Source organism: Argopecten irradians, chromosome 15, assembly GCF_041381155.1.
Source record: "Argopecten irradians isolate NY chromosome 15, Ai_NY, whole genome shotgun sequence".
Classification (NCBI taxonomy): domain Eukaryota; kingdom Metazoa; phylum Mollusca; class Bivalvia; order Pectinida; family Pectinidae; genus Argopecten; species Argopecten irradians.
Window position 1 is genome coordinate 18224619 of NC_091148.1, and position 12438 is coordinate 18237056.

At 34.6% G+C, this 12438-nt stretch overlaps 1 protein-coding gene across 1 annotated transcript; it reads left to right on the forward strand.

The window, feature by feature from the left end:
- The first annotated feature begins 2819 nt into the window (after nt 1-2819).
- On the forward strand, nt 2820-4730 carry LOC138308649 (uncharacterized). Its single transcript, XM_069249687.1, has one exon. It carries the CDS (start codon nt 3417-3419, stop codon nt 4728-4730), a length of 1314 nt encoding a protein of 437 aa, XP_069105788.1. The 5' UTR covers nt 2820-3416.
- The last annotated feature ends 7708 nt before the right edge of the window (nt 4731-12438 follow it).

Sequence of the window (12438 nt, forward strand, 5' to 3'; positions counted from 1 at the left end):
GTTCTGATTACACTTTTTCTGCTAGGTAAGTTAATAGTGACTATTTCTCAGTGTGTTCTTCTCGTTATGAAGTTCTGATTACACTTTTTCTGCTAGGTAAGTTAATAGTGCCTATTTCTCAGTGTGTTCTTCTCATTATGAAGTTCTGATTACACTTTTTTCTGCTAGGTAAGTTAATAGTGCCTATTCCTTCAGTGTGTTCTTCTCATTATGAAGTTCTGATTACACTTTTTCTGCTAGGTAAGTTAATAGTGCCTATTCCTTCAGTGTGTTCTTCTCATTATGAAGTTCTGATTACACTTTATCTGCTTGGTAAGTTAATAGTGACTATTTCTCAGTGTGTTCTTCTCATTATGAAGTTCTGATTACACTTTATCTGCTAGGTAAGTTAATAGATGCCATTCCTTCAGTGTGTTCTTCTCATTATGAAGTTCTGATTACACTTTTTCTGCTAGGTAAGTTAAATATTGACCATTCCCTCAGTGTGTTCTTCTCATTATGAAGTTCTGATTACACTTTATCTGCTAGGTAAGTTAATAGATGCCATTCCTTCAGTGTGTTCTTCTCATTATGAAGTTCTGATTACACTTTTTCTGCTAGGTAAGTTAATAGTGCCTATTCCTTCAGTGTGTTCTTCTCATTATGAAGTTCTGATTACACTTTTTCTGCAAGGTAAGTTAATAGTGGTCATTCTCTCAGTGTGTTCTTCTCATTATGAATTTCTGATTACACTTTTTCTGCTAGGTAAGTTAATAGTGGTCATTCTTTTAGTGTATTCTTCTCATTATGAATTTCTGATTACACTTTTTTCTGCTAGGTAAATTAATATTGACCATTCCCTCAGTGTGCTTTTCTCATTATGAAGTTCTGATTACACTTTTTCTGCTAGGTAAGTTAATAGTGCCTATTCCTTCAATGTTTTCTTCTCATTATGAATTTCTGATTACACTTTTTCTGCTAGGTAAGTTAATAGTGGTCATTCTCTCAGTGTGTTCTTCTCATTATGAAGTTCTGATTACACTTTTTCTGCTAGGTAAGTTAATAGTGCCTATTCCCTCAGTGTGTTCTTCTCATTATGAAGTTCTGATTACACTTTATCTGCTTGGTAAGTTAATAGTGACTATTTCTCAGTGTGTTCTTCTCATTATGAAGTTCTGATTACACTTTTTCTGCTAGGTAAGTTAATAGTGCATTCCTCAGTGTGTTCTTCTCATTATGAAGTTCTGATTACACTTTTGCTTGGTAAGTTAATAGTGACTATTTCTCAGTGTGTTCTTCTCATTATGAAGTTCTGATTACACTTTTTCTGCTAGGTAAGTTAATAGTGCCTATTCCTTCAGTGTGTTCTTCTCATTATGAAGTTCTGATTACACTTTATCTGCTTGGTAAGTTAATAGATGCCATTCCTTCAGTGTGTTCTTCTCGTTATGAAGTTCTGATTACACTTTTTCTGCTAGGTAAGTTAATAGTGCCTATTCCTTCAGTGTGTTCTTCTCATTATGAAGTTCTGATTACACTTTATCTGCTTGGTAAGTTAATAGTGACTATTTCTCAGTGTGTTCTTCTCATTATGAAGTTCTGATTACACTTTATCTGCTTGGTAAGTTAATAGATGCCATTCCTTCAGTGTGTTCTTCTCATTATGAAGTTCTGATTACACTTTTTCTGCTAGGTAAGTTAATAGTGCCTATTCCTTCAGTGTGTTCTTCTCATCATGAAGTTCTGATTACACTTTATCTGCTTGGTAAGTTAATATATGCCATTCCCTCTGTGTGTTCTTCTCGTTATGAAGTTCTGATTACACTTTTTCTGCTAGGTAAGTTAATAGTGCCTATTCCTTCAGTGTATTCTTCTCATCATGATGTTCTGATTACACTTTATCTGCTTGGTAAGTTAAAAGATGCCATTCCTTCAATGTGTTCTTCTCATTATGAAGTTCTGATTACACTTTATCTGCTTGGTAAGTTAATAGTGACTATTTCTCAGTGTGTTCTTCTCATTATGAAGTTCTGATTACACTTTTTCTGCTAGGTAAGTTAATAGTGCCTATTCCTTCAGTGTGTTCTTCTCATTATGAAGTTCTGATTACACTTTATCTGCTAGGTAAGTTAATAGATGCCATTCCCTCAGTGTGTTCTTCTCATTATGAAGTTCTGATTACACTTTATCTGCTTGGTAAGTTAATAGATGCCATTCCCTCAGTGTGTTCTTCTCATTATGAAGTTCTGATTACACTTTTTCTGCTAGGTAAGTTAATAGATGCTATTCCCTCAGTGTGTTCTTCTCATTATGAAGTTCTGATTACACTTTATCTGCTTGGTAAGTTAATAGTGACCATTCCCTCAGTGTGTTCTTCTCATTATGAAGTTCTGATTACACTTTTTCTGCAAGGTAAGTTAATAGTGCCTATTCCTTCAATGTTTTCTTCTCATTATGAAGTTCTGATTACACTTTTTCTGCTAGGTAAGTTAATAGTGACCATTCCTCAGTGTGTTCTTCTCATTATGAAGTTCTGATTACACTTTTTTCTGCTAGGTAAGTTAATAGTGACCATTCCCTCAGTGTGTTCTTCTCATTATGAAGTTCTGATTACACTTTTTCTGCTAGGTAAGTTAATAGTGACCATTCCCTCAGTGTGTTCTTCTCATTATGAAGTTCTGATTACACTTTTTCTGCTAGCTAAGTTAATAGTGACCATTCCTCAGTGTGTTCCTTTCATTATGACGCTACTCTGGGGTGTCCACAGCTGCCTTTAGCCCAGCCTTTTTTGCTTTCTTAGAGTATGTAGGGAGATTGAAAGCAGTATCTAAAAATAGAAACTTTATTTCTTGTAAGCGTGCGAGGGGTCTTACTGTGGGAGGAAACCGGAGTACCCGGAGAAAACTCACGTGATCGGGCAGGTGACCACTAACCTTTTCACGTCCGTGCCAGGGATCGAACCCCGGCCGGCTAGGTGAAAGGCGAGCGGCTTAAACACTACACCACCCCATCATCCACAAAGGCAGTATTTACACATGACCAGCGGTATGGGTCTCTTAAAAAGAGATATTCAGTTTATCAGGGACATCGGGGACAATATTTGGGTGTGCATAAGAGTATTAAAGACTGATCGAAATGGTCTGTTACATTATTGAGTATTACAAAGTAGCAAATTCGTGGGTTTGTTTGAAAAAAAAATAAAAATAAAAAAGAGCTGGATGACAAATTATATTTCATTTGAACTAGGAAAGGGTACAAAGCGTCATATAACGAAATAGGAAAGTGAAAGTGTTGAACGGTTTACTATTGAAGCATGAAAATAATTACAAAGGTAAGTTTATCGATTGAAACGTTAAAGGATTGATTTAGGAATTATAAACTACTATTATTACTCATCGCAATTTGAAATCTTAAGATATGATAAGAAACTGTAATCAATGTATTTTAATATCAAATCAAATCAAATAAATTTTATATATCACTTTCCCATATGTTTTATTGTTTTGAATTATTTTCAGTGTCGCCTTATGGTTATTCTGGTTACGGGTTTGATAATTTTTGGATTCCTCCATGGAAAGGAAACAATGGTCGATATCTTAAATTATTTATTGAACAAAGGTGACACGCACAGAACATTATTTCATAACAAAACAACGCTGGACAAGGACAATAAATGGCAAAATACTTATGGATCTTCAGCAATTGATTCCGAATACTTAACATTTGAAAGAACTCTTCATACAAACGGAATCTTAGACGAGATCATAGACCCAAGGACCAAATTTATTGTGTACGATTGCTCAAAAGCCCGCAAGGATCAAAATGGCGGTTGGTCTGATAGGATTGCTGGTATTATGACCACCTTTATTATATCTGTACTCTCTAAACGGAAATTCCTTATCAATTTTGACATGCCATGTTTGCTTCAGGATTACGTCATGCCAGCGCACTACGATTGGCGGTATAACGCGTCTCTACTTGTCAACAGGACAAGTTCGTATCATAATTTCAAAAATGCCAAACATCGCATCATAGCTAAATACATGTTTGATGGTGTAGACTTCAACAGATTTTTCAAAGACGACGTCATATTTCTGCAAATGAATTGGGATTTTATCGCTGATTTCAGAAAGAGACCAAATGTAGCTGAGGATATTCCTTGGATAACGACATATCACCAAGTAGATATTTACAAACATATTCATAATTTCCTTTTTAAACTTTCACCGCTGTCTGTTCGAGCGTTACACAATTTCTCTACAACACAGAGAAGACGAAAGAGGATAGCGTGTGCCCATATCCGCCGGGGGAATAATCCAAACATGCCAAAAGACGTATTCAGAAAAGCCCTTCCATTAGATCCCGTATGGGAGGTTTTTGACTCGCTTAATAAGGACGAGTATGACTTGTTTGTGGCCTCCGATTCGGACAGTATTAAGAAAAAAGCCAAAGAACGTTTCCCTGACAACATAGTCGATACACCTGGAAAAATAACGCACATTGACAGACCGCATACAAACGACCCCACAGAAGGCTTCCTGAAACAGCTACTAGATTTCTATATAATGATAGATTGTGATATACTCATTGTTCCGAATCACACCGGATTCAGCAAATTAGCAGCTTTCATTAGGAATAAAAACTACGGTATGTACTGTCAGCAAGAAAACAATCTGGTACCCTGTTCAAGATATACAATAACTGATATTTTTCCAAGAGGAAAATTCGGTATCAAACCAACAAAGAAGTAATGATTTATCCACATAACATTATATTTACACTTGCTAGGCTTGCTCACTATACGCAAGAACTAGCCGATTTTGTTTACCATAACTGCATGGTAACATTGAACTTTGAACTTGCGTATGAAAATGTTTTATGCAACGTAAAGGGGCTACTTTTATAAAAGAAACACATGGCTTTGTTTACATTTTGACGCAACATTACGTGTATATTGTTGTTTTTTCATAGAATTTTGGAAAAAATGTAAACAATACATATATGTTTTATATCTATATATGATCCAAATATTTTTAAAATTAACAATTGTATAAAGAAACGAGAAAAAAATCCCGACGGGCGACGTGCAGTGCTTTCATTTTTGTTTAAAAATGATGGATGTCAAATGTAAACATTACCTCTGTCTCTGTGTTCGTCCTACGATCGAGTCTTTGGGATGGACGGGCGTGAGACCTTCTAACAGAGGTTAGTTATAAACATATCCTCTTGTCTTTTTTCTTTGTGTATTATAAAACATGCACTGCTAGTAGGCCTAATCCACGTTTTGACAGCTACGCGTCACTACAAATACATTGTATCCATCGAACACAAGTGAAGTTATTCCATTTATCGATGGCGATGGATATAATCACATGGCTCCCAAGGATGTAGTATCGTCAAGGCAGACGACAAACTCAAACACATTTAGCAACTTGAACACTGGTGTTTTGACAACTTCGGCAAACTCCAGTGTGTAAGCATGCGTCTGCTTCGCCTCGCTGCACAATAACGGTCACCGAGTTCACACATGTGGCCGAGTACAAATGCTTTATGTTATTACGGTATATATTTAAAGTTCCGATCTGATTAAATAAAATTATCTCTGAAATTAACTTTGTTTGTCATGGTTTTTTTACACAAAAATATTGAACTTCTTTTGTCGTTGCGGATGAATAATTCTACCTTACGTAAAGAGTCATTATTCGCTGTTCAATTGAGTAAGCTCCTCCCACTTTTGACCGACTTTTATTGAATAATTACGTCACTTTCAAAAAGACGATTTTATTGCATAAAATATAAAAAAGTCGTATAAGTGTAAATATAGGGATTGGATATCGCTTTTATGTTAACCATGCTTGTATGGAGCAATTCCTCTAAGAATATATTCAATATGGGGCACTACCGCGCCCCATAGAATATATTCTTAGAGGAATTGCTCCATACAAGCATGGTTAACATAAAAGCGAAATCCAATCCCTATATATACACAATATTGACTATTTCGCTGAAACCAACTTTTTTCATCTTTAAATCAAGATACATTGAGATAATAAACGTCACTTATATATTCAGAAATAAATGAATTTCAATTTACTTGGACTTTGTCAAAACATCTGATTTTTTTTTATTAATATCATTCTAACAAATTTGTATATTTCTGTATGAGTGAAATCGGGCATAAAAAAGGAATCTTAAATGGGTGTTCACTTCATATGAGATTTTATGAAACGAGTTTAAAGAGTTTATATTTTTGTGAATCTTGGGGATTATCTTTTTTTTTTAAGTTTTATGAAATCGCATATTAAATAAGCACAAATATAAGATACTTTTTAACATACCAAAATGCGTTGCGCTAATGCAGCTGAAGCCACCATTTTGTCTCCCCGTTCTTGAAATCCTGAGGGAAACCATGATATACTCATTATAAACATGATTGCTATTTCAGCTATTAAGATAAGATCAATTTATCAATTTTCTTCGTCTTGAAATCATATTATATTGAGGTTGTAAACACCTTTTATCATAAATCAGAAATTAATGTTTTGGATAGTTTAGTCATTATGTAAAAAAGAAGCGATTTTGTCATTCATGCAAAATCATGTCAGTCCTGTGTATCAGTGTCGTTAACTGCTTGGTGTTTTTTAAGCTCTTTTGGAATTTCAATTAACGACCGGAACGTTGTAAAAAAAAGTATGCACATATAACTAGCGTAGGAATATGGTTGGTATTGTATGGTTGGGACACCGATTAAAATATATTGTGTCATTTCACACCTCTTATTTTCTGGTGCTAGAACATTTAAAATTGACAATCTCACAGTATTCAGTCGACTGAGAGAGAGGATATGGACTGGCCCTCATTATAAGTGTAATTCATTTGTATATTTCCATTGAGAAAGCGTTATAAGTGTAATTCATTTGTATATTTCCATTGAGAAAGCGTTATAAGTGTAATTCATTTGTATATTTCCATTGAGAAAGCGTTATAAGTGTAATTCATTTGTATATTTCCATTGAGAAAGCGTTATAAGTGTAATTCATTTGTATATTTCCATTGAGAAAGCGTTATAAGTGTAATTCATTTGTATATTTCCATTGAGAAAGCGTTATAAGTGTAATTCATTTGTATATTTCCATTGAGAAAGCGTTATAAGTGTAATTCATTTGTATATTTCCATTGAGAAAGCGTGCGTGACGGCAGCATTATACTACTACGATCATATACAACGATTAGTATCGGATGAGATAAGAAGGTTAATTACATATATGTTTTTAATAATATCAACTTCCGGTTCAGATGAAAGGGGTGAGTTGACGTGTCTGAGTAGCCTCCAAAAACAGCTCTCCTGACACTTTAGGACATCACTGACATGCACCAGCATTGAAATTATGTAGCAAGGTTACCTGTCAATCATACTTTATTTTGAACTTACTCCAATTTGGAACGCGTTTTGTTGTGTGAATATAGATACCGAAGTACCTGTATACCTGCATACCTGTGAACTATTCATAGATACATTGTACGTGGCCTATACATTTTACGTGTACGTATGCTTTTAGCGCCATGGATGTAGAACCAAATAAAACTGCAGAATACCAGGCTCTTGTTGATTCATATAAAAAGGGATATATCGAAGTGCTTCACAAATATGCATTTCAGTTATAATCGTGAAATTGACGTGATGCGGGGCACAGTTAAAGACCTGGGTGCGCGTGTCGATCACTCGAAAAGCTTCGCTAATCATGCTAACCAGACATTAAACAGATTATAACTTGAGGTTAACACTAAAATGAACAAGGAGGCTCATGAGGGTGTCATGAGAGAAAAAAAATCGATAGAGATGAGGTGATGGAAGCAGGTATGGGTCTCAAACTTTGATCGGGCTTCAGTGTTCTTACAGACCTACCCTCTGAAATCAATTAAACAAGATCTAGAGGACGGCTGCTGAAACAACATTGGGAAATGTCCTCGGCGGATAAAAAGAAATGTAAAGTGGTTTACCAGTAGGAATATTCTTTTGGGGTCCTAAAACAATTTGTGAATTTCAGCACGGTGAAAGCTGAATGTTCCTTTCCGATATTGTGTGGGTGGCCGCTATACATGACACGGACTGAGTACGTGCGCGCATTCCACGTGTTTGAAAAATACACATGTGTAATCGACAGTGTGTGAACATGTCTACAGACAAATATTTACAACGGGTATCCATTCATACAGAATACTTCTAGCATTTTGTTTAAAAGTACATACATTTTAATGAACATAGGTATACATAATTAATGATTAAATATCCAAAAAGATGTATGATATCATCATGGGTAATATGACTGAAGGCAAGGCCTTAAAGGGCGCAGCCAGGTGTTTTAATGTGAATCATGCACGGCATATGAAGAGCGAAGCTCTACTGGTTTATTTTATTTTATACTTCATGTAGAAGACATAATTTAGAAATAAAAGTACGCATTTTAAACTATAGAAGTATATGATTTAATAATTGTCTAGCATAAACTCAAAGAAATGAACTCAAAGATTCGGATTTCTCTGTGCCCTTTCAAGGCCTGGACTGCAGCGTATGCAAATCCTATGATTTCGCGACATATTTTGACGTTATAATATGTGACGTCATGATTCCTTGCGCTCATCTTCGCCATAGTGGATATTTTGACTGCATTCCATAGCTTTTAATTTTCAAAGTGTTATTATTTGTTATGTTTTTTAAATTACTCCTGTTATGCATTTGTATTAGTTAAATATATATTTACTGGGGAGAGCAGTACCGGAGCAACGCAACACCTCCTCATATGTATGAAAAAATGGAGGCCGCAAACTGAAGCTGTTAGTGTGTAGAGACCTTATTAAATGTACTTTGAAATTTCTTCATCTTGTATAGCTAATAGAATAAAACAAACTCTGGTACATATCATAAGTCCAAGTCAGGCGGGTTTTGTCAACGGTCTTTACATAGGGGAATTCACGAGGATAATTAGTAACATTATAGAAAAAAAATCAGAAGAAAATAATCAATCAGGAATGTTACTTATGTTAGATTTTGAAAAGGCTTTCAATTGTATTTAGTGGGTTATTTATAGAAAAAAATGTTTTCGTTATTTTTGTCTTTAGTGATTCATCTTAAATTGTTTTAAAACTTTATACTCAAATATTTCAGCATATGTTGCAAATAATGGTTACCTCTCTTATTTATTTCTAGTTACATGCGGAGTACGACAGGGTGGCCCGTTGCCCCCATATCTTTTTATTATATGCATTGAATTATTAAGTGCATCAATAAAATTCTAACCTGATGTAAAGGGAACAATATTGAATAATTCTGAATATCTTATCAGTCAATATGTATATGAATCAACATTGATGTTTGATGATGATGCGAGATCCTTAACAAAATCATTATTTTGATCGACATCTATGGAGAATGTTCTAGTCTGAAAACAAATTTTGATAAGTCATAGGCTGTATGCATTGGGGATAAACGGGGCTGCGGGGAGGAAGTCGAAACAAAGTATAACCTTCCATGGAATCATCGAGGGAAATTTAAGCTATTAAGAATTAAATATTATTTAACAAAAGTTGATATTTACGAAGACAATTTTACGGAAAAATTAAAACCAGTTGAATCTCTTCTCTCAGACTGGTAATTTAGAAACTTATCTATTATAAGAGAGTGGCTGTTGCGAAGCGGTTTATGATGAGAGTACACTTAGATTTTTGTGTTATATCTCCATAACATAAAAGATTTATTCAAATTAATCCTTATAATTCAATTTACTAAAGATAATCTATTCAATATTCAAAATTCCTTTTGGACTCTTTTGTCTATAAAATCATTACGCCGTCATCTTAGCCAATCAGAAGCAACTTTACAAACGGCGACGTCATTTTTTCCTTTATGGGCTGATAAAGTAAATGTTTAAGCTAATGAAAATGCTCGTAACAAGCAAAATTGAAATATATCAAGAAATCCCCACTTCTGTGTTAGAAATCTGAGCTACTTATGTATGGTCGTCCATATTGAACTGTAAAAACTAAACTGAGTAAATGTTTCAGTGTGAGTACCATATAGAACCTGTAAATTGTTCTTTCAAAAAAGGCATGCAAATCATGATTCTTGTTTTTCGAGTAAGGTTTTGAAATGAATCATGAATAGGTCTCAAGATTTAAATAGGTAGTAAGGGTTTACCTGGAGCTGTGGAATAGTGAAACAATACCCAGTGTAATAGTTGAGAGAACCAATGACTTCCGGTGCCATGTTTTAAGTGTGAGAAACACCTCAAAGTTAGGAATAGTCAAGATAATGAATAATTCTCGGCCCCAACGGGCCTCGAACAATTCATTATCTTGACCATTCCACAGTTTTCGGTGTTTCTCCTATACTTAATTTCAACATAAAATTGAGAAAAAATGGCATATTTTTTAATTATCTATGTTTAATTCTAAATTATAAGTATGTTTACTAACCTTGTAGCGAAATAGTCGTTTTATTTCTTTTTCGGGATGCGTTTTTACTTAAATCACGAGAAAAAGATGGAGATTTAAATTGATCCAGGAATCAATCAATACCCACAAAATCACAATCCTCGACTATACTGGTTATCATAGTGATATGATTAAACATATTTGTTCGCTTAGTGTTCTGTGGTATATTGTATATTAACAGTGTCAATATACTTTAAAGATACAAACCACGGGATTTTGTTTAAAATATCACGCAATTTTCATGTATGACGATTTGACTTGCAATCGCAGGTTTTTTTTATTTTATTTTATAAAATGGCAGAAAATCATAGTGCTAAAATTGCATTTAAACGTCGAAGTCTGAGAGAAAAATTCTCCTTCATATGTGTATATGAAGGATTGATTAAATCGAACATTGGTCTGTCAAGTGGACAGGTATATATCAACTCAAATGAAAGATTTTTTAAAACTAATTGCCGAGAGTTGATGTTCAAAATCTTTCTCGAGGGTTGAGATATTTTTGTCCACATGACTGGCCCAAGTAAGATTCTCACATACTTTAAAGAGAAATGGTAAAAATTCAGTCGACATGAACGTCGCTGTGCGTAAAATTGGATGCCGCATTTATTGATGACGTCACTGTCTAGCGCGTTTGAGTTAATTTTCCCTGGCAAGCGCGCGGTAACACTGTTAAGTATGGGATATTCTACCATCGGGGTCACAAAATGTTGTTAAACCCTTTGCAAGACTCGGTAGAATATCCTTTCCTTCTTAACCACATATGAAAGAATCCTATACGATCATTTGATCGTGTTTTCCCATGCAATAAAGCCATTCCATGAACTGTTTCTGACGTACCTGACAGGGTTATCCCGTAGTTGTTAGGGAAAAGATAACTGTTTTTCCGGAGTAGGGAAAACACAGCTAACACGCGCTTGACGATTACGTCATCGATACATGCAGTGATTATTGTTGAGGACGCCATTAATTGTCAACACTATGAAAATAATTTCTAATCTGATTTAATCTTACATGAAAATTTCCCTTAAAGATTTTGGCCGCCAACCCTCGGCAAGCTTCGGGTTGAAGAGACCGCAGAACCAAATGATTTCGCTATTTACGATATATTAACGTTTGCCACTGTCCAGGTTAAATACTATAAAAATTTAGTACATCACATGATAATAGCTAGTAATGCGATTGGATAACAGCCATGGTCTATTTTGCGACAGTTTCCTGTCCTTCTTGACTACGGGAGACTATACCTGACTACGGGAACTATACCAAAGTATAGTCCCCCGGGAATGAGCACGCGACCAAATATATGTCGTCATAATGAATGTCATGTGACGTACTAAATATATTATGGCCCTTTAAAAATAACGCACATTGACAGACCGCATACAAACGACCCCACAGAAGGCTTCCTGAAACAGCTACTAGATTTCTATATAATGATAGATTGTGATATACTCATTGTTCCGAATGACACCGGATTCAGCAAATTAGCAGCTTTCATCATGAACAAAAACTACGGTATGTACTGTCAGTGAGAAAACAATCTGGTACCCTGTTCAAGATATACAATAATTGATATTTTTCCAAGAGGAAAATTCGGTATCAAACCAACAAAGCAGATATGATTTATCCACATAACATTATATGCACAATATTGACTATTTAGCTGAAACCAACTTTTTCATCTTTAAATCTAGATACAGTGAGATAATAAACATTTCATATGTATTCAGAAGTAAATGAATTTCAACTTACTTAGACTTTGTCTTAACATCTATTTTTTAATACTGTTATTCTAATAAATTTGCATATTTTTAGGAGGTAAATCGGGCATAGATAGAGGATCTGAAATGAGTGTTCATTTCATATAAGATTTTATAAAACGAGTTTCAGAAGTTTGTATTTTTGTAAGTCTTGGTTAGTATTTTTTTTGTTTTTTTTTTTTGAGTTTTATAAAATCGGATATGAAAT